Consider the following 23501-nt stretch of genomic DNA (forward strand, 5'->3'; position numbering starts at 1 on the left):
ATATAGTTTTTTTTTTTTGTAGCTGAATAATAATAATAATAATCTTTATTGTCCCGAAGGATATTTGTCTAACACCCACATCAAAAACAACACAGAGCACATAATAACCACCAAGACGATAACAAAACACGAGGTCCCCACTGTGTACAGATAACCATCCTATCGGCGGGGCAGTTTGTTTAACCCAATCTGACCTGAGATCAGATTCATACGAGGTTTCCACTGGACACACACTGGTCTGATGAACCCATTCTGACCTGAGATCAGATTTTAAAAAATGCCAGTCGCTCTTCGATTTTTCAAAAATAGCAGACCTACAAGCTCATAGCGCGCCACTCGGTGGCGCGCTATGAGCTTGTAGATCTGCTATTTTTCAATAGCTAAAGCATAACATGATGCTATAACACCAAAATGGGTTCCCGTTCACAATGGGTTAATGGCTGAGGGGACAAAACTCCTACTAACTAGCTGAAGTTGAAACTACTATTCAAGCTATAAGTAGCTGTTGCAGCTTTTGCAGCAGCTACAAACGCTGGATGTATCTTTGTAGCTTCATCTCGCTGCGTGGCGTCCATTGAACATGTACAGTAGCCTGCATCTTTGTAGCTTCATGTCGCTGGTGTACATTGGCACCCCGATGTAAGTATGAATCCACCCATCGAATGCACAGAAATTACTATAAAAATGTCTCCCATCGCATGGGCCCAGACTGCATAATTCGCGCCGTCTGGGAGCTCAGAATTACCCGAATTACTGACAAGAAGCCCATGGAATGGGGAAAGTTCTGCGAATTATGCAGTCTGGGCCCATACGATGGGAGACATTCATAGTAATTTCTGTGCATTCGATGGGTGGATTCATAATACATCGGGTGCCAATGAACATGTATAGTAGCCTGTATCTTTGTATAGCTGACGAACACAGCATTATGATGTGCTGTGGTGTGTAGGAGCAGGCCCCGTCTCAGTTCCGTGCATAAAGTGTGATGTGATGCCTCTTGGAACTATGACTGGTGGCCTTCTGTTGGCGCATTGTTACTTTATTGTCTATGTACAGTGTGATCTGTTTGTTTGCATATGTTTTATGTATATCCTGATGACTGCTGTGCACAAAACAAATGTATCTATCTATCTATCTATCTATCTATCTATCTATCTATCTATCTATCTATCTATCTATCTATCTATCTATCTATCTGATAGAGCCTACAGTGGGTTTAATACTGTTTAACCACTTGAACGCGACTATTTTCTGAGGGAACACAGAAACAGCCGACTTACTGTATCAGATCAGAATCAGATTCGGTGCATTTTTTAGGAGGGTAAAAACGTGGTACAAGCCCATGTGAGCCAACTCGGGTCCCGTTGACTAACACTAGAGGGTATTAAACTATTCAGGAAGTCACAGTCAACTCAACTTTTTAACTCTGTTCTGCTCCATTCCGTTCTATTCCCAGTCCTTCTGTCATTCACTGTGATTTCTCGAGGGCCGCGTCGTGTTGCATCGAGCTCAGCGAGGCCTGCAGCAGCCAGCCAACTTTCAGTTCAGAGTCTAGCACTTTATACACCAAAAGCTGCTACTCTCTCCGTCATTAGTTCCATGTGGCGTTTTCACCCCAGACTAACAACTATCGACCACCCCAAAAGAAACCCCCCGGAATCTGTCTGTCAGATGGCAATGCCTCAGTAACTGTTTGGCCCGGGCGAAACACACAGGAGAAGGGAGTCGATGAAAAGGAATGGCTATGACTGAGACTGAGGGAAAGGGGAAATCTCCCTTCCCAATCAGAAATGTAATCAGAAAAAGTAATTTGCCACCTCTTTGCCTTAACCCATTTTGGGCCGGCGGGAACCCCTTTTGGTGTTATAGCATTATGTTATGCTTTATAGCTATTGAAAAATAGCAGATCTACAAGCTCATAGCGCGCCACCGAGTGGCGCGCTACGAGCTTGTAGGTCTGCTATTTTTTGAAAAATTGAAAAGGAACGACTGACATAGAAACGTAGCTTGTTCAGAAAACTGTCATTTTCAAACAGACATTTTTTTAGAATCTGATCTCAGGGTCAAAATGGTTTAATACTCACTATACTCTCTCCCTCCCCACCCCCTCCCCCCCCTCTCCCCCCTCCCCCCCCCCTCCCTGCAGAGCTCCTCTCAGCCTGTCACGAGCTGCGGTGTCGCTACGGTTGCGTCATGACGAGGAACGGGACGTTCTGTTTCTGCGCAGACGGCTTCGAGGTCGGCGAGGACGGCACCAGCTGCAGAGGTGAGGCTCCACATGGTGCCAGAGTTTAACCCTTTTGAACGACACGTGACGGAATAAGGGCCTTTCTTCTCGGCCCCATCCACCTCTCTCCCATGTGTTTTAGGATCCAAGATGGCCGCAGCACCAGGAGGGGGTGGCCCTTAGAGTATATATACAATAGAGAAGGCACCCAGAGGAAACCCTGAGGCCAAATGGACATAGTGGCTGAATTTGTCATTGCAGCTCGAGCCAGCGCTGCTCCGCTGACTATCATTGCACACGTTCATGTGTTCGAGGCCATGACACGTGAACGAATGTTTCATACGTGAACGCGCACAAACGGCACAATGATAGTCAACGGCAGCGCGTTCATGTGTTTGAGGCAAATCCATCCCAGAATGCACTCTGTTCCTACCAGGAAGGAGGAGTGAAATCGCCTCTTGCGCTTTTGAGCAACTTCATGCAACACATCAGAACACATCCATCAAAGTCGTGTTCAGACACAAGTCAGGTGTCTTGAATGCAGCCCAGTAAGGGGCATATGTTGACCCCGCCTGCTCACCTCCGCCCCACCCCCTCCTGGTGCATAATTAGATAATTAAATAACCACAAAAACATACAGTTCATAAAGCAGGCAATAATAATCAGAATAAATATAAATCATCATAAATAGAAAATGGCTCTAACAGTTTGTGTATCCTGTCTATTGGTTTGTGTATCTTGTCTATTGGTTTGTGTCCGCCATATGCCCTGAGCATATATGGCGGACACATTATAGAGTAAAACATATGAACGCTGCGGCAGCTGCAGTCCCCGTGCATTCCCTCATGTTTGAGGGAGGGTAGCGGAACAGTCGTTTGGTACTATATACAGTAGCTCGTACAGTAAGATGCAGCCTCTCAAAAGAAAAAAAGAAAAAAGAAAAAGGAAAAGACCCCGTTGGATATATATAAAGTAATTATATCCAAGGTGCTGGAGTATAAGGCCACATTAAGTATACTTTATGTATTTGGGTCATGTTTGAGTACACCTAATTTGTTACAAATGACTCTCTCTCCCTCCCTCTCCTCTCCGTATTAAGACCATGATGAATGTGCAGTGTACGGCGTGTGCAGCCAGACCTGCATGAACAGCTACGGGTCGTACCGATGCGGCTGCAGCGACGGATACACGCTGACGCCTGACGGGACGTCCTGCAAAGCCAAGCAAGGTGAGAGGAGGTCGCAACAACAACGTCGTCTGCATATAGCATCGTGTGTTCGTTTTTATATCTCTATTAAACCATTCTGACCTGAGATCAGATTCTAAAAATTGTCTTCTACATCCTGACAGTTTTCTGAAAAAGCTGTGTTTCTATGTCTATGTCGTTCTTCGATTTTTCAAAAATAGCTAGACCTACAAGCTCGTAGAGCGCCACTCGGTGGCGCGCTACGAGCTTGTAGATCTGCAATTTTTTCAATAGCTAAAGCATGACCTAATGCTAACACCAAAAAGGGGTTCCCGCCCAGAATGGGTTAACCCATTTAGACCTGACTTCGAACATTTTAGAAAATGTCTTCTGAAATCCTGACAGTTTTCTGAAATACCTGAAATGTTTCTATATCAGTGGTGCTCAGTATTTCATGTCAAGGACCCCCAGAAACTATATGTAATTGGCCGCCGAGATTTGAGTTAAAAACGTTCGCTCTGAAAGAATATATATTCAAAGATTTGCGCCACATTTTTAAGATTTTTCAAAAAATCTGCAGATCTACAAGCTCGTAGCTATGATCTTCTATATTCTATATCTGCTATTTTTAAATAGCTAAAGTATAACATAATACTATAAACACCAAAAAGGGGTTCCCGTCTAGAATGGCTTAATAAAATATAAGATATGGACTGCGTCTTTTTCACCGAACCATAACGGGAATATAGTTCCAGTTTTTTATGTTCAGCCTAATGTTTTTTTCTTTTTTCCTACCTCCACAACCAGCGTTGGGGTTGCATGGCACAAGATTAATGTGGTTTAGTGGTGACCACATCCATCACCCACATGGGAGCGGGGAGACGTGGTCAGGCCGGGATAATGATAAAATTAATGAGCATAAGATTTTAAGTGGGAGCAGTCGGGAGTGTTTTGTTGCAAAAGACACCATGCCCAGCGTCACCTTGATTTATGCTAATGTCTGTATAACGCCTGTAACAAATAATATGTCCCCGCAAATGCAAAATAGCCTACTTTAGAGAGACGCAACACAACAAGTGGGTGTTGTGGTGTGTGGTGGTCGCGGCGTCCCGCCAGTAAACAAGTTTAACCCGTTTAGGCCTGAAAATTTTCAAAAATCTTCAAAATCATGTCAGTTTTCTTCAAAACACGTATGTTTCTGTATCGGTGCCAGTGGTGCTCAATATTGTCAAGGACACTTGATAATTATATGTAATATGCCTCCGCCCCCCATCTGAAAATATGTTGTTCCAGGGACCCTCCCCAGAAGCAAAGATTTGAGTTAAAAATGTATGTTCACTCTGTAATAATATATATTCAAAGATTTGAGGCACATTTTCACGACTTTTCAAAAATTGGCAGACCTACAAGCTCGTAGCGTGCCACTCGGTGGCGCGTTATGAGCTTGTAGATCTGCTACTTTTCAATAGCTAAAGCATAACATAGTTACATAGTTTAAAACACCAAAAGGGGGTCCCGCCCAAAATGGGTTAACCTTGCACGAGGCATATTTTGTGTCTGTCTGTCGAACCGTGAAGCAAAATCATTTCTTTGTTGTTTGTCTGTGGTTGTGTTGGTGCCTTGCGTGGCTTTGAGGAAAGGGGTTGTTAGCTGTTATGGCACATGTGGGGTTGGAAATAGCTGGAAGCACAAAGCAGCACAGTAGAGCACACCTAGGCTGTGGGGAGAGCAAATGCTGTTGCTGCTTTTAATCAACGTGACTGGTGTCCTACCAGGAATAAACTGAATATGATTACCCATAAACTTAACCCAGTCTGGGCGGGAACCCCTTTTTTGGTGTTTTATTCATTATAGTTATTGAAAAATAGCAGATCTACAAGCTCATAGCGTGCCACCGAGTGGTGTGCTACAAGCTTGTAGGTCTGCTATTTTTGAAAAATCGTGAAAATGTGGCACAAATTTGGAATATATATTCTTTTCGGAACGAACGTTTTTAACTCGAAACTTTGCTTCTGCGGGGGGACCCTTGAACAACATATTTTCAGATGGGGGTCGGAGGCCAAATACATATCATTTTTGGGGTCCTTGACATGAAATGAAATATTGAGCACCACTGTCCAGTGATATAGAAGCATATAGTATTTCCAAAAAAATCTGTCAGGACATTTTTTTTAATTTCGACGTCCGGCCTAAATGGGTTAACTGAACCCAATGCTCACACGCATTAATATTAATTTAGCAGAGAAGGATTGCGGTACCAGGGATAACTATGGGGTTACCATTAGTTGTAAAGTCCCATGACTATAAAATTCAGAGAGAGAAGGAGAGGGGGGGGGGGGGGGGGAAGGAAGGGGGGGGTAGAGAACACGTATGTGCTCTCCGAAGACCAGGAGATGGGGGGGGGGGGGGGGGTGGGGGGTGGTTAAGGTGTTCGGAATTATTTTGAGTTTTAAAACTCGGCAGCCCAATTGCCTTCCTGGAATTTCAATCTTGTTAACCCATTCTGACCTGAGATCAGATTCTAAAAATCTCTTCTATACATCCTGACAGTTTTCATTCTGACCTGAGATCAGATTCTAAAAAAATGTCTTCTACGTATGTCAGTCGCTCTTCGATTTTTCAAAAAATAGCAGACCTACAAGCTCGTAGCGCGCCACTCGGTGGCGCGCTATGAGCTTGTAGATCTGCTATTTTTAAATAGCTAAAGCATAGCATGATGCTAACACCAAAACGGGTGCCCGCCCAAAATGGGTTAAGTGAGAGATATTTTCTTATCTCCCCCCCCATGTGTGTGCTCAAGATCCACTTGCTTCTTTGAAAGCAATACCCCCGAGGTGTAGCATTTCACCGTCTAATGGAAGCCCTCTGATCCACGGCCAATAAATCATTTCTAGATTATATGGTAAGCATATATATATGTATATAGGTGTGCCTACATATAGGTGTGAATACTGTATATAGGTGTGCCTTCTCCAACGTTCCGTCCGACACAGATCACCAGTTATAATATTAATAATACTGTATTTATGTGTGAATACTGTATATAGGTGTGAATACTGTATATAGGTGTGAATACTGTATATAGGTGTGAATACTGTATATATGTGTGAATACTGTATATAGGTGTGCCTTCTCCAACGTTCCGTCCGACAGCAGACCGCCCGTCATAATATCGTCTCTGTTGGGTGGAAAACGGTGTTCGTCCAAGAATGTTACTTTTCAGGATTCTAATTAAAAAATAGCAAACACAGCAGATCTGCAAGCTCACAGTGTGTCTGACCTCAAACCCTTAGATCTCCATATATGGAGCTGACCTGTTCTGACATTCCATATGTTGATCTGACCCCCCCATGCTAATGCAATCGGGAAAAAACACGGCCCTTGTACGTATTTGGAGAGCGGTACTATGAGTCATCAGAGAACCAAGGACGGGTGTATTTGATGAATCTTTTAATCACGGTTTGAAGTTACATTGGGTTTCTATATCAAATATCTAAATACTGAATCTAGCAACTTAAAAGTCTGGGGTAGCCTCGAGTATTGATTGATTGATTGAAATATTTATTAACAGTTAGCAGAATTACAGTACATTACACAAGCACAAACTACTCAATACAAAGACTGTTAACTGTGAGTGGACGACCCAATTAAGCATTACACTTGTTTACAAGAGGGTCCACCTTGTTCAATTCATCAAAACATTTAGAGACGTACAAATAGACACTTCTATTATATAGTCAAAGAACATAACAGGAATTCATCATATTAAATGGAGGTAAAAAGGGAAAATAAACTTATACAGTGAGGGGAAAAAGGGGTGGGCGGTGGGGGGGGGATTCAGATTTTACGGGGGCCAGTTTCGAATTGCAGCCGTCTGTATAGGTGCCCTTTGAGAGCGGTTTTGAAGGAGTCAAGGGATTTGCATGTCTTAATGACTGTTGGTAGGGCGTTCCATAACCCGATTTTATTTTTAAAAGTGAAATGTCCCTTTAACGGCATGCATGACGTATCGCTAAGATAAACAACCCATCATTGCAAACTTGACGCAGGGTATCAGGATATGTGATCAAACACACACGGTGTGATTTGTTTAAATGTTTTATAAGTGCTCATTCAGGCTCCGTTGGGGCTCTCTGTTTGTTATAGTTTATAAATGAATTTCAGGGCAATAATGACACTCAATCCCCATGTCTCTTGAAATGGAATGTTTTCAAGTGTATAATCCATTTTGGGCGAGAAAACCCTTTTGGTGTTTTAAAGCATTATGTTAGACTTTAGCTATTGAAACATAGCAGATCTACAAGGTCTGCTATTTTCTTTTTAAATGGCGAAAATGTGGCGCAAATCTTTGAATATCTATTCTTTCAGAGCGAACGTTTTTAACTCAAATCTTTGCTTCCCGGGGGTGTCCCTGGAACAACATATTTTCAGATGGGGGGTCGTGGCCAATTATCATTTTTGGGGTTCCTTGACATGAACTATGTCAAGGACACTGATACAGAAACATGAGGTAGTTCAGAATACCTGTCAGAATTTAGAAGATTGTTTTTTAATTTCAACGTCAGGCCTAAAGGGGATAATTTCACTGGGGGGAATTATGTTCATTCACTATATTATACCATTCGATTGAAAATCTTTGGCTTCATGCTGTAAACAGCCATGATGAGGGGACTGTACTCTTTGTTATGGGGGCGCTCAGGTGGAAGCAGCTGCCCTCCAACCACTGAGTGTGGTGGGGATTCGAATACACAGAAGACCCGGCAGGGATATTTGTGACTAAATTGCCAATCCAATGCCATTGGATTTCTTTTTAAATTTTTGTTTTTTTCATGTCATATGAAAGCAGGGAATCATAGCTTCAAATTGACATGTTGGTTGTTCAGTTTGACCCACCAGTTTTGGAGATATGGCTTATAGAGTATAATGTCTTGCAGAGAAACAGCGAGTTTAGAAAACAGTCTTGAAAGGTTCACTTCTGTGGTCTCTAACATTACACCTATAGCTACATGTTTAAGCATTTATTTCATATTTACAGCTCTGACACTTATTTCAGATATGTTCTAGTAGTCTGCCTGTGCTAATGCTATTAACTCATTTTGATGGCAGGCTCTCAGTCAAATATAGTAACATTTGTCGCTGCACATGTGCAGCGAACCAGATGCCCCGAACCACCTAAACTATGGCTCCTTTCCAGTACAGTATGTATACTGTGGTGACAAACACACAAGGAATGTGTGTGGAGAAGGAATCAATTGGCATAACGATTAAAATGGCAGAGGAACCAAAAAAGGGGTATAAAAAAAAGATAATGTGTTAGTTTTTCATCGGGACACAGGACCTGACCTTTGGGGGTTATGATGCTACTGTTCCAGCAGAGAGTTAGTGCTACTATTATTCCACCGTAGACGTATAGACCCCCCGTTTGATTGAAGGCTGGTGCAGATCTTTATCAGGGCGCGCCTCGGCCAAAGCCCCGCCGTCCACTCCATGGTGGTGTGGGAGAATAACCTGTTCTGACCTGAGATCAGATTCTAGAAATGTCTTCTACGTCCTGACAGTTTTCCATTCTGACCTGAGATCAGATTCTAGAAATGTCTTCTACGTCCTGACAGTTTTCTGAAAAAAAGCTATGTTTCTGAGTCAGTCGTTTTCAAACATTTTCATGTCAAAGACCCCCAAAAATAGATGTATTTGGCCGCCGACCCCCATCTGAAAACATGTTGTTCCAGAGACCCCTCAGAAGCAAAGATTTAGTTTAAAAACCCGCTCTGAAAGAATATATATTCAAAGATTTCAGGCACATTTTCACGATTTTTCAAAAATAGCAGACCTACAAGCTCGTAGCGCGCCACTCGGTGGCGCGCTATGAGCTTGTAGATCTGCTATTTTTCAATAGCTAAAGCATATAGCATAGCAACACCAAAAAAGGGGTTCCCGGCCAAAATGGGATAATGGTCCGGCGCTCCTAAAAGTTGATTCACAGGGATAAGAGAAGTGTGTGTGTGTGTGTGTGTGTGTGTGTGTGTGTGTGTGTGTGTGTGTGTGTGTGTGTGTGTGTGTGTGTGTGTGTGTGTGTGTGTGTGTGTGTGTGTGTGTGTGTGTGTGTGTGTGTGTGTGTGTGTGTGTGTGTGTGTGTGTGTGTGTGTGTGTGTGTGTGTGTGTGTGTGTGTGTGTGTGTGTGTGTGTGTGCGTGTGCGTGCGTGTGCGCGCGGGACAACTCTGATTTATTGCCCGTATTAGGAGAGCGGCCCCTGCCCTGAACTTATGTGGGGGGATCAGGATAAATCAGGATTTTATTTTTGGGTTGAGCTGTGATGTCGTGGGGGGAAACGTACCACGGTCAATTAGGCCCATAACCCATTCTGAACGGGAACCGCCTTTTTGTGTTATAGCATCATGTTATGCTTTAGCTATTAAAAAAATAGCAGATCTACAAGCTCATAGCGCGCCACCGAGTGGCGCGCTATGAGCTTGTAGATCTGCTATTTTTGAAAAATCGTGAAAATGTGCCTGAAATCTTTGAATATATATTCTTTCAGAGCGAGTTTTTAACTAAAATCTTTGCTTCTGAGGGGTCTCTGGAACAACATGTTTTCAGATGGGGGTCGACGACCAAATACATATAATTTTGGGGGTCTTTGACATGAAAATGTTTGAAAACGACTGACTCAGAAACAGCTTTTTCAGAAAACTGTCAGGATGTATAGAAGACATTTTTAGAATCTGATCTCAGGTCAGAATGGGATAAAGCAGGTTGTGTTAGTTTTAGCTGAGCCGTAGCTCACGGCATGGGGGGGTGGAAGGGGGTGGGGTCACTATATAAAGAAAAGAAGCTTCGCTCCCGGTCGGCCGGTCGCCTCTGTCCTCTACTCGTCCTCATGTTAATCAATCTGAGGCGTATAAGTGCTAATCAAAGAGATTGACTAATCTAATGAGGTGACAAACGGAATAAATAATGCCGTCGCTGAATGAGTTTTTTTTTTATACCGTGAATGTTGTTGATCTTGATGTGGACAAACCCAGGTTTTATAAGAAGGCAGTTCATCACTTAACCCATTTTACGCGGGGACACCTTTTTTGGTGTTTTAAGCATTCTGTTGTACTTTATAGCTATTGAAAAATAGCAGATCTACAAGCTCATAGCGCGCCACCGAGTGGCGCGCTACGAGCTTGTAGGTCTGCTATTTTTGAAAAGTCGTGAAAGTGTGGCGCAAATCTTTGAATATATATTTCAGAGCGAACATTTTTAACTAAAATATTGGCTTCTGGGGGGTCCCTGGAGTTACATATTTTGAGATGGGGGTCCGTGTGGCCCAATAGAGATAATTCTGGGGGTCCTTGACATGAAAAAGGTTGAGCACCACTGACATAGAAAATGGGTTTTTCTCAAAATATTTAGGATTCAGAAGACTTCTTTTTAATCGACCTCAGTCCAAAATGGGTTAAAACCCTATAGACCAGTTTCCCCCACATGCAGGGCTCTATACGTGGCTGAGTGGCCCCTTCATTTTCCCCCCTATATACACCAAGGGTGGGCAACCTTTTTCGGGTGACACATGATCACTTAGCTGTTTTCCAAGCCTGGGGCGTGATCACCCAAACCATGGTCTGAAAAACACGTTTACTTCCTATTATAGTCTACTATGGGATACAACTCCCACCACCTTTCTCAAAGAGGTTTTAGACAGTGTGATTGGAGATATCCTAAAAAATTGTAAACAGCTCTCTACAATCAGGCGTCTTTCCAGACTCACTGAAGACTGCTGTAGTTAGGCCCCTACTCAAGAAAAACACAATCTTGATCCCTCTGTTTTGGGTAACTATCGACCCATTTCAAATCTGCCCTTTCTGGGCAAGGTTTTAGAAAAAATGCATCTTGCCTTGCTTTTCTTTCTTTTTTTCTCCATTGCTCTGTAAAGCACTTTGAGCTGCATTTCATGTCATGAAAGGTGCTAAAGTTTTATTATTATTATTATTATTAATATTATTACTAAACAGAATTATACAAGCACTGCATATGTCAATAATTGTATAATAAAACTAACAAATAATGCGTCAATAATGTAATTATGAATGAATTCAAGGTACAATGAATTCTGAATTCTGGGGCAATAAGGTTCATGGCATACTTACAGTATGCATTTACACACACCTGGACACGTGGGTGCAGGGCCAATAAGGCAATTATGGAAGGAACCATTATTTTGGTAAATAATTACTTTATTGAATTAAACGACGTTTAAAGCCAAGAGAAAAGTAGACCGACTATCATACATGATCCTCAAAAAAATATATAATAAAAATAATACAAAAGGAAAAAAACTGCCTTGTTGACTTGCTAGATTTTTACTTGAGAAGATACCTTAAATGAATAAAGAAACATTGATCAAAAAGTAACAACGTAAAGTCGTTTAATTCAATAAAGTAATTATTTACCAAAATAATGGTGTGCGGACCCTATACTGTACCTCCTTCCGTAAAAAGGTCCATGCACATCAAACAATAATGGTTAATGTTTGGCGAGGTGGCACATTGTGAGCACGTTTGAAACCTTGAAATGGGACATTCTGCATAAAAAGTTTCTTTCTTTCTACTTTTTCATACCAATACTTTTGTACTCCAAGTACATTTTTAATTCCGGACCTTTTCTTGTAAAAGAGTATTTCTTTTTTTTTATCCCACGATTTTGTAACCCATTTTTCACCCCTGTGTCAATCATCTAATGTGATCCTGGGCTCTACACACCCTCCACCAACCTAGTCTCCATATATGGGGGTAAAAGAGTATTTCTAAGTAAAAAAAAATGACATACTTTCCCCCCACTGGCAATCAATCAATCAATCAAATCAATCACTCAACCAATCAACCACTCACGTGTCTCCCTCCTCTCAGAACCAGGTGACCTGCCTCCGGTGTTCCTGATCGGCGGGCCGGGTCGCATCGTCAGCACCCAGCTGGACGGGTCGGGCCTGCAGCCGTTCCGCTCTCTGGACGGCAACGCCAGCCTGGCGCTGGACGTGCGGCACGGCCAGGACACGGTGTGCTGGGTTCTGTCCAGCCAGAACACGGGCCAGCTCCGTTGCGCCAAGATGAGGAACCTGAGAGGCTTCACCCAGGAGCAGGAGATCAAGACGCTGCAGAGTCTGCACAGTATGTGGATTTTTATCATATTAATATTTATCATATTCATATAGTCATACTTTTTTTACGATCACTGTCTCTTGGTGGTTGTTGGGGTTGCTGTGGGATCCTTATCCTTTAGCAGTCTATAGGACTATAAGGCCAACGAAGTTGGCAAAGTATGTTGATTCTTAGCTTCATATTTTTTTACGCTCACTGTCTCTTGGTAGTTGGGGTTGCTTATCCTTTAGCACATTGGTTCCCAAAGTGGGGTCCGGGGACCCCTAGGGGTACTTTAGGGAGTTCCTACTGTAGCTCAATTAGAGATAGTTAGGAACCAAATGGACCCTTATGGGTCTGTAACTCAGAGAGTGTACAAATGGAACCAAATGGACCCTTATGGGTCTTTAACTCAGAGAGTGTAAAAATGGAATCAAACGGAAATTATTCAAAATACATTTGTATCACTATTTGGCTCCATCTGCTCCTCTGTTTAAAGATCTAAATCTGTTGTCTATCTATGACATTAACATAGTACAGTCCTGTTCTTTCGTCTATAAATGCACTTAACTTCCAAGTATGCTTCCTACAACTTTCAAAGAATATTTGAAGACCAACTCTCAAGTCCATGATTATAAATAATACTACAATACTACAATCTGATAATATTCATCCTCCCTTCAGCCATACCACTCTTAGCCAGTTCTTATTTTATTGATACCTTTTTTTGTACTGTTTTTATTGTGCGAATAAACTAAGGCCGAATCTAAAAATGCCTTCTAAATACTGAACTGAACCGAAGTTTTCGGACAAATATAAAATATGAATTCAAAAATCACAAAAATGGTATGCTGCTAATCTACTGTACATACCTACAAGAACCCCAAAAATGTGTTCTGTTACGGTTGTTTATTTCATGTTTTGGGTTTTATCTTGAAAAATGTAAATTCATTGTTTTCTTGTGGGTTAGGGTTAGGGTAGTATCCCTTTAAGAAATACAGGAAGTTGGGTTTCAGTTTGTCATGTGACTTCTTTCAGGAAGTGCACCGGTTTCCATTGCAAACACAAACACACACATGAGCACATCAAGGCTCCTGTTCTCTGTATCTACTAACATCTGCTCCAATGTTCTCCCAGTCGTAGCATCGTTGATATGTTTAGTAATCTTTTCACCTAGTCTATGATTGCAGCTCATCATTTTTGTACGGAAAGTTGTTTTGTGAGATGTGTTTTAAAGGTTAAGTAGCCTAATTATTGGTTCAATGTTCTGACTGCACACCTGTTGTAAAATGTTTTACTCACCTGCCAATGCTTAGTCAGTGCTGCAGAAAGGCCTGTTTTTGTACAGTGTTATGCCAATGTGGGACACATTCGTGTTTTGTACTTTTAACTCTCACAATAGTGTAGAAGCTTAAAGTAATTACACTGTAGAATGAACGTGTAAAAGTGATTCTTGTAATGTGACAGTTACATAGTAATTTAATTATATGCAGTCTACAGCTTACTTTAGACATGCAGTTTGCAATTTATATGCAATTTGTTTGCACTTACAGTAAGCATAGTTTATCTTTATGCTTTCAGTTTTACCCTTCTATTTGTCAATAAACCTGTGGACTAAGGTCCGATTCATACTCCTATTTTAGAGCCGAATAAAAGTCGGTTCGGCGCTGTATAGAGCCTACAATGTGACGTCATTAAGTCGGCCCTTTCGGTGCTACTGAAAATTTCTGACGAGCCGAAATCATTTCGGCACTACAGCGCCGAAACAGCTGTAAAATATAGGAGTATGAATGAATCGGCCCAAAGAGAGACCGTCTCCAGAGTCTTGATGAAGGGAAGGCGTTTACTGTATGCTCACCGCCAAATTATTCACTCTATATAACAAGGGCGGCACAAAGGGGTTCCCTTCCTAAACGATTCCCTCTTAAGTGTGTCTGTGGGTTTTTAGAAAACCCCTTTTTCATATATATTCTTTCAATAAATCATTGCCTTATTTTATACTTTGTCATTCATGACGGTGTCAAAATAGAACATCTGCAACAAGCTCACAATGTGTTGCAATGTAATGTGAGCTGATTTCTAAATGTCCGCCTATAATGATAATAATGCAAAATTAGGACACCTGGTTGAAAGTGGTTGATTGTGTCTGTGGGGTTTTATTAATATTGAACCAATGAAAAGCCAAATTCATTTCAAACCAATTTCCCCCCTGTAAATAAATTGTTTTGAAACACATACAGTACACAGTTTTTCCCCTGACTAGCATAGCAATGACATTGACACATCCTTTCACTTTGTCCCTTTACAGATGTGGAGCACATGGCCATCGACTGGCTGACGGGGAACTTCTACTTTGTGGACAGAGTCAGCGACCGGATCTTTGTGTGTGACCAGAGCGGGGACACGTGTGTCACCATCCTGGACCTGGACCTGACCAACCCTAAAGGCATAGCGCTGGACCCCCTCATGGGGTGAGTACACCCCTAACCCTAGCCGCAATTTGCAACTCTAGATTTATTTTATAATGGGATGAATCTAGAGTTGCAATACCCTCCATTGACTCCCCACTCATCTTTTTTGGTTTGCGATCTGCTTGTCTTAAACGACGTTAAACTCACCAACATTGCAGCTGTAGTCCAAGCTTGAATTATCCTCTTTCAATCTGCCGAGCTTGTTTTTCATAAAAATCCACCGTAGAGATGTTATGAGCTACTTTCTGTCAATACATCCTCTGCAAGTGGTTTGATGGGAGTCATTTATACAATTTACACATTTCAATTTAGGTTTTCAATTAGGTTTTCAATTTTAGGACAGTCTGAATGCTAGTTACTGAATGATGTATGCTAGTTGCCATTCAGGATGGAAAATGAAATCCATTTTTAGATTTGGGGAGAAGTAGTTTCATAAGGGGCTGGTATGAATTACTTGATATAAAGAGAACATGTTCAGTTCACTATAGTCTACACTCTACTCTACACCTGCCTTCATTTCATCTAATTGGCTGTCTGGCAGGCACTTAATCGTTTTCTGTGTCTGTCTAGAGAGAGCGTGGCTTTGCTCAACTTGATTTATACTTATATTCTCCACTCTGATGAAGGTACATGTTCGATATATCATGCAGCCTTACTTATTAGCCTATATTTTGGCTATAAAATATATTGGAAAATCCCTAGTTCGGATGTGTACTAGCCCTCGCAGATGCCCATATATTTATTGTTTTTGTTGGTTCCCGTCCATAGATGTACTGTTTTTTGTGTACAAATGTCCTTGTATACCCGGTGTACTATTTATGAGTATTATTGTATATTTTCTATAGGCTTCTGGAGGAATTTGTTCATGGATTTATTATTTGGTGGTTGTAAAACATGTAAAACATGTACAATGTATAGCGTTTGAAAGTGTAATTATGTATTTCTGCCGCTTGGCCAGTTCCCACTTGAAAAAGAGACGCAGTCTCAATATGTTTTTACTGGTTAAATAAAGGTTAAACATCATAAAAATAGGACCATCATACTGTAGGTAAACCAATACCCTATGATACATATAAACAGTATAATATAAATAAATCGATAATATGTACTGTTTAACTATATATACTATAGGATGCCAGGTCTACAGATGACCTGGAATCTGTCTACATAGCATGTTATATACCTTTGCGCCATGAGCTTGCAAGGTCGTCAAGGCAACGACAATAATAATAATAATAATAATAATAGTAGTAAAACCTTAGCACCTTTCATGACATGAAATGCAGCTCAAAGTGATTTACAGAGAAATGGAGAAAGAAAGAAAGAAAGAAAATAAAAGCAAGGCATAAACATTAAAAAATAATAGCAGTATAATGCAATACAGTGAGGACTAAGTGCTACAGGCTAAGGTGGAGTATGAAGAGGTGCCTCTTCAGATGACGGCGGAAGGTTGGGAGGGAGTACTCTCAGTACTGCCATTCTGACTGCAGTGGGGAGTTTGTTCCACAGTGTGGGAGGTTTCAAGGCTGTGCTTTATTGTTACATCTCGTGTAGAGGTACATAAGAGTAAAACTTATTTTAGTTTGGCTTCCTTACAGACAATGCAGCAGGCATATGTGACTAAATTTGACTGAGGGACTGCCATTGGATTTTTTTGATTTTTCGTTTTTTCAAATTGACATATTGGTTTTTCAGTTTGGCCCACCAGTTTTGGAGATATGGCTTATAGAGTAATGTCTTGCAGAAAACAGCGAGTTGAGAAAACAGGCTTGAAAGGTTCACTTCTGTGGTCTCTAACATTACACCTAGCTACATGTTTAAGCATTTATTTCATATTTACAGAGGTTTTCTCCTCTGTCAAAGTGGTCACATATAGATAGCATTAACATTCAAACAACAAAACACAGCAAGCACAGCAAGCAAAGGGGTAGAATAAAGAGTGCAAGAAAGATAATTCAAAGAGCTAAATAAATACCTAAATAAAATAAAATAAAATAGTAACATATGTACATGTGCACGTTTTCCCTGTAGCAAAGTTAGGTAAACTTTATGCGAACTGCAGCTTCACAGTAGGTTATATTCCATGTAACCTAACCCTAACCCTGTTTTGAGAGGATTCTGACCGTGGTCCAGACACCTCCTAGCGTCTAGACGAGTCTGAGACACGTGAAGCGTTGTCCTGGATGTTTTAGAGGAGGATTCTGACCGCGGTCCAGACACCTCCTAGCGTCTAGACACTCATTTGTATGCACTGACATCAGCCCCTCATCCTAGACTCAGCCAGGCCCTGCAGGAGATTCTGTTTGAGGATTCTGTGTCCCGTTGCCCAGAGCTGAGCCAGAGCAGAAAACCCTTCCATGCTCTCCCCCTCCCTGCCAACAGTGCAAATCCACCCCAAACATTTCTGTTTCTGTTAAAGTCAAATAAAATGCAGAAAGCAGCCAGTAGTAGACGGTACGCCGGTGTAGATCCTCATGATCAGAGCGGTTGTTTGGTATCCTTGCTGTGCGGCAGTATAACCTTGCATATCCAATCCATGTTTCAACTTTTTAAGTATTTATTCATAGTCCATATAGCGCTATCCCCCTGGGTCAGTCACAGTGTTATTATTTTTGCATTGTAATTTAGGCAAATCTTAGATTGTGCCTGTTGAACCATGTTCTAAAAATAAAACACCTGGCGATTGTACTCATATTCATATGAAGCATCAACCGATGGTGAAAAAGTATGAATTTGTTTTTGTATATATATATTTTTGGCGCAAACAGACATTATCAAATGTAACTCAATGTCATAAATGAGAGTCACATACCTGCAACATCGGTATGGTCGGTGGTTTGTTTGTTTTTGGAAAATGACGCGATGCTAAGATTTGTCTGTGACCCAGGGATAGTGGGAGTGACGTGAGGACGTTACTATTGCCCTACTTATACTAGTAAGACACCTGAGCCGAGTGTGTTGTGTACAGGTTGTGTACAGGTTGTGTACAGGTTGTGTACAGGTTGTGTACAGGCGAGTGTACAGGTTGTGTACAGGCGAGTGTACAGGTTGTGTACAGGTTGTGTACAGGCGAGTGTACAGGTTGTGTACAGGCGAGTGTACAGGTTGTGTACAGGCGAGTGTACAGGGTGTGATGAGTGAATATGGAGTCTATGAAGATCTCAAAATGATGTCAGAAGTCGGTGGGACGAACACATATTTAGGCATGCCCAAATATGGAGTCATAGTGCGCCACCGAGTGGCGCGCTACGAGCTTGTAGGTCTGCTTTTTTTTTTGTAATCGTTCAAATGTGGCGCAAATCATTGAATATATATTTCAGAGTGAACATACTAACAACTAAAATATTTGCTTCTGGGGGGGTCCCTGGAACTACATATTTTGAGATGGGGGGGGGGGGTCCGTGGCCCAATAGAGATAATTCTGGGGGTCCTTGACATGAAAAAGGTTGAGCACCACTGACATAGAAACATGAGGTTTTCAGAAAGATGTTCTGTTTTTTAAATCAAACTCAGTCCAAAATGGCTCAATTACTGAAAAAAAACCCACTAAGTAAAAAAAATATGGAAATAAGAGCTTTCTGCCCCTGATGGCCAACAATATTACACGGTTTCCCCCCCGACAGCAGCAATGATGATAATATGCATGTTTGGTGTAACAGTTCCCCTGATGGAGGCAGAGAGACTCTAACGTGATGCAGCAAAAATGCAAAATGCGAAGGGGAAGGAAAAAAAATGGCCCTATAGCCTCTCTATGGTCCTAGAGAGCCATTGAAAATGATTTGCAACGGGGAGGAGGAAGAAGTGAGCAGTGCACTCCCAAGGAGAGAATCTTTAGCCTGATTATTCCAGTTATCAGCGTCTAAAAAGGCCTCTCTGTCCTCCTATTCCCAGTGAGCGGTGAGCCTGGGAGCTCTGAAGAGGTGGGGTGGGGTGGTGGGGGGGGAGACATTATATTCATGAGGCTACAAGGACATGCAGCGGAGCCTGGCGGAGTCAGAGCACAGGTTGTTTTAATGAGAAGAACTCTCTATCTCTGAAACCGCCACACAATGCCCCGGTGCAAATATTATACTGTATACCAGCACTGTCCAGTGGAAACCACCTATCTATGTACGTAGGAAAGAAAAGAAGGTTACTAAGGTTTGGGTATAGATTGGGTATATATATATCCAATAGAGTTCTTGTTTAGTCACTTAATGGTTTTCATTTATAAAAATCCCACAAACACACTTAAAGGAGAATTCCATACTAGAAGGCTTTCTTACCTTTATTTGTAGCCCCATTCAATTCAATGCAATTAATTTAATTATATTAGGGGAAATAGCCAATAATGCGCTTTTGCACAAAATAACACCTGGACCTCTTTGGTGGGGACGTAACAACTACAAATAAAGGTAAGAAAGCATTCTGGAATGGAATTCTACTTTAACCACTTTCACTTTTCAATATGTCAAATAGCGGATATACAATCTCAAAACGAGGATTGTGTGACACTGTGTAGTATATGACAAACTAGGACATAACTATAACTTATGGCGTTACAAGGTTTTCTGAATGACAGCGACAGTGTTTTTCAGTATTGGAGCTCAGCTCATACACAGCAGAGCAGAGCAGGGACAGTGTTTGGTTTGGCAGGGCAGACGACATAACGGTGCATGGCAGCATGGTCTGGTCTCCTGTCTCCATAGCAGAGCAGGGACAGTGTTTGGTTTGCAGGTGCAAACATCATAACGGTGCATGGCAGCATGGTCTGGTCTGTCTCCATAGCAGAGCAGGGAGAGTGTTTGGTTTGCAGGTGCAAACATCATAACGGTGCATGGCAGCATGGGCTGGCCTCCAGTCTCCATAGCAGAGCAGGGAGAGGGTTTGGTTTGCAGGGCAGACATCATCACGGTGCATGGCAGCATGGTCTGGTCTGTCTCCATAGCAGAGCAGGGACAGTGTTTGGTTTGCAGGGCAGACATCATAACGGTGCATGGCAGCATGGTCTGGTCTGTCTCCATAGCAGAGCAGGGAGAGTGTTTGGTTTGCAGGGCAAACATCATAACGGTGCATGGCAGCATGGTCTGGCCCCGTCTGTCTCCATAGCAGAGCAGGGAGAGGGTTTGCTTTGCAGGGCAGACATCATAACAGTGCATGGCAGCATGGTCTGGCCCCCCGTCTCCATAGCAGAGCAGGGACAGTGTTTGGTTTGGCAGTGCAGACATCATAACAGTGCATGGCAGCATGGTCTGGTCTGTCTCCATAGCAGAGCAGGGAGAGTGTTTGGTTTGTAGGTGCAGACATCATAACGGTGCATGGCAGCATGGTCTGGTCTGTCTCCATAGCAGAGCAGGGAGAGTGTTTGGTTTGTAGGTGCAGACATCATAACGGTGCATGGCAGCATGGTCTGGTCTGTCTCCATAGCAGAGCAGGGACAGTGTTTGGTTTGGCAGGGCAGACATCATAACGGTGCATGGCAGCATGGTCTGGTCTGTCTCCATAGCAGAGCAGGGACAGTGTTTGGTTTGCAGGGCAGACATCATAACGGTGCATGGCAGCATGGTCTGGCCCCGTCTGTCTCCATAGCAGAGCAGGGAGTGTGTTTGGTTTGCAGGGCAAACACCATAACGGTGCATGGCCTGGTCTGGCCCCCTGTCTCCATAGCAGAGCAGAGAAAGTGTTTGGTTTGGCAGGGCAGACATCATAACGGTGCATGGCAGCATGGCCCCGTCTGTCTCCATAGCAGAGCAGGGACAGTGTTTGCTTTGCAGGGCAAACATCATAACGGTGCATGGCAGCATGGCCCCGTCTGTCTCCATAGCAGAGCAGGGAGAGGGTTTGCTTTGCAGGGCAAACATCATAACGGTGCATGGCAGCATGGCCCCGTCTGTCTCCATAGCAGAGCAGGGAGAGGGTTTGCTTTGCAGGGCAGACATCATAACGGTGCATGGCAGCATGGTCTGGTCTGTGAGTTAAATGGTGTCATGTCTGCGTTGGTCCCCAGAAGACCAGGCCAATATTAACCTTATAGAGCTGGGAGGAGAGGAGAGTGGAGGGGAGGCTGTCTGAAGACCAGGCCAATATTAACCTTATGGAGCTGGGAGGAGAGGAGAGTAGAGGGGAGGCTGTCTGAAGACCAGGCCAAAATTAACCTTATGGAGCTGGGAGGAGAGGAGAGGAGAGGAGAGGGGAGGCTGTCTGAAGACCAGGCCAATATTAACCTTATGGAGCTGGGAGGAGAGGAGAGGGGAGGCTGTCAGTCTCCGGGTCGTCATTGGAGACTATACACTACCTCGATGCTCTGTTGCACATTTTCAGAGTTTCAGGGCTACATACTGTATCCCTTATCCCTAAACTTATTTATGCGATGATTTACTATTTAGAAAAAGCTTTTTAAAATAATTAAAATAGCTCTACAAGCACACAACGTGTCGATGTAGATCGACTAGTTGAATATTTAAAAAAATAGTAGTACAAAATGACATATAAGCTTAGGGGTAAGGGGTAAGTGCAAGATATAGGGCCCCCCAGAGTAGAATATTGGATCATATTTAAAATTTTTGAGAATTCAAGTTTCTAAGTAGCAAAAATAGCGAGATCTACTTGCGTTTGGAGCCGCGTTCGGAGCTTGTGGGACCCTCCGGGACCCTCCCACACATTTCAGAAGCCAATCGTAGCCAATTTGAATGGAAATGTGAGGAATCTGACTCATACATCTTTAATGCATAACCAAAGACAGCGTGTGGAAAAAAAGATTGTTGGTGGTATGACCAGTGGTGTAGTATGTTTTTTTTGGACTTGTCCTTTACTTTTCTGGATATGGTTAAGCATTGTAAACTCTGTTTCTCAATACACATCTGCATGTTGTCATATGGTGTCTGCACACGCTGCGCACATGCATGCAAATGTGCGCGCACATGTCTTGGGGCTTCTAAAAGTACCACTACAACACTGGGTATGACCTACGGTTCAAAAGTTATATAGGCCACAGAGTGAATCAGCCTGTTTTTAATGGATATTGATCAAGGGGATTATTGTGTGCTGTATGGAGAATGTAGGATACAATCCATCAATAGGTCATAAAGAAGCCTCGTGAAATTGCTTTTATCTGCTTCGTAGCAGTGATTTTGCTAAGCCGCCTGATTAACGGTTAAAAGCACAGCGTTACTAAAAGCGTCAAAATGGATTAAACACACAGACAGAAAATGTATTTTATATATTTATAAAACATGCAACACCGAACGAACGCACTGCACAGTACACAAGAACAGAACACACTCAGAAGATACTTAACAACCATGTGTCCAACGGGCAGTGCAGCCAGGGGATATATTCATCTAACTAGAAGCTATAGAGCGTCGCAGTCCCTCCCCCTTTCAGAACAACGAGTGGCCCAGGAAATGAATCCCAATTAATTTTTCCCAAAGGCATTTCTTATTTAATTTATTTAAAGACCTTTCAAGCGTCGTACGAAGCCAACTCTTGTCGTGACAAATCATGACAACACACATCTTGGACCAAACAAATAATTACAAAGAAGAAAAACAACAAAAAAAAGTGTTGTAACCTGCCGTTTTTTTTCTACTTTCTAATTCTTTGTTTGGCCCGAAAAATTGTGTGTGATGTCATGATTTGTCACGACAAGAGTTTGCTTCGTACGACACTTAAAAGGTCTTTAAATAAATTAAATAAGAATTGCCTTTGGGAAAAATGCATTGGGATTCATTTCCTGGGCCACTCGTTGTTCTGAAAGGGGGAGGGACTGCGACGCTCTATAGTGGTGGGCATTAACTAAATACATGTTCTCAAGTACTGTACTTATTAAGTACACATATGAGGGTTGTTTTACTTTACTGTAGTATTTAAAAATGTCCGTACTTTCACTTCTATTCCACTACATTATAGTTACTATAGGTACAGGTACTTTAGTTGCTAGGTACTTTGTAGATTTGGATTATACCTATACCGTACAACGACCTACACTTCAACTATAATATCACGACGCGTTGCACATGATACTCAAATGTTTTACTTGAGTGTCAATACCACAATGTAGAAATAATACTGTTATGAGTAGAAGCCATTATGGAAGTTCAGATCTCTGTTGGCAGAGCAGATCTGAAATTGTGGAATGTTTGGTTTTATGTTGAACATTCAGTGTACTGCTTTGGGTCACCTGTACACAACAATGTACACCGTTGCATTAATCATAAAGGCACGGATATACAGTATGTGATGTGTTTGTGACATCAAGAGAAAGCTTCTGGCTTTCTCAGTGTTTACAAAAACAACAGGTTCACTGTAAGGTTGCAACAGTTGCACAGTGTGGGTTGTATATTATTATCCCAAAGCCAGCTTCCCATGATTCACATGGCAAATAAATGAATTTTATTGTATTTTCCATTGGTATTGGCAGGTGAATAGCTCCTGTGCCGATGCATAGGTGAATAAATCCTTGAGAGACACAAAGTGTAGCCTCGGAAACACAGAGGTTTTTTTTATTTCCAGGGAGGAC

General features: G+C 42.2%; 1 protein-coding gene across 1 annotated transcript in view; it reads left to right on the plus strand.

Moving 5' to 3' along the window:
* The window catches only part of lrp1bb (low density lipoprotein receptor-related protein 1Bb), a 634358-nt gene that overhangs the window by 239339 nt on the left and 371518 nt on the right, over positions 1 to 23501 (plus strand). Inside the window, exons 4-7 of the mRNA XM_080786185.1 lie at positions 2147 to 2266; positions 3327 to 3455; positions 12306 to 12563; positions 14842 to 15004. Coding sequence (XP_080642311.1) covers positions 2147 to 2266; positions 3327 to 3455; positions 12306 to 12563; positions 14842 to 15004 — 670 coding nt within the window. The remainder of the gene's footprint in view (positions 1 to 2146; positions 2267 to 3326; positions 3456 to 12305; positions 12564 to 14841; positions 15005 to 23501) is intronic.

Source organism: Protomyctophum bolini (assembly GCF_963924005.1).
Source record: "Protomyctophum bolini genome assembly, chromosome: 16".
Classification (NCBI taxonomy): domain Eukaryota; kingdom Metazoa; phylum Chordata; class Actinopteri; order Myctophiformes; family Myctophidae; genus Protomyctophum; species Protomyctophum bolini.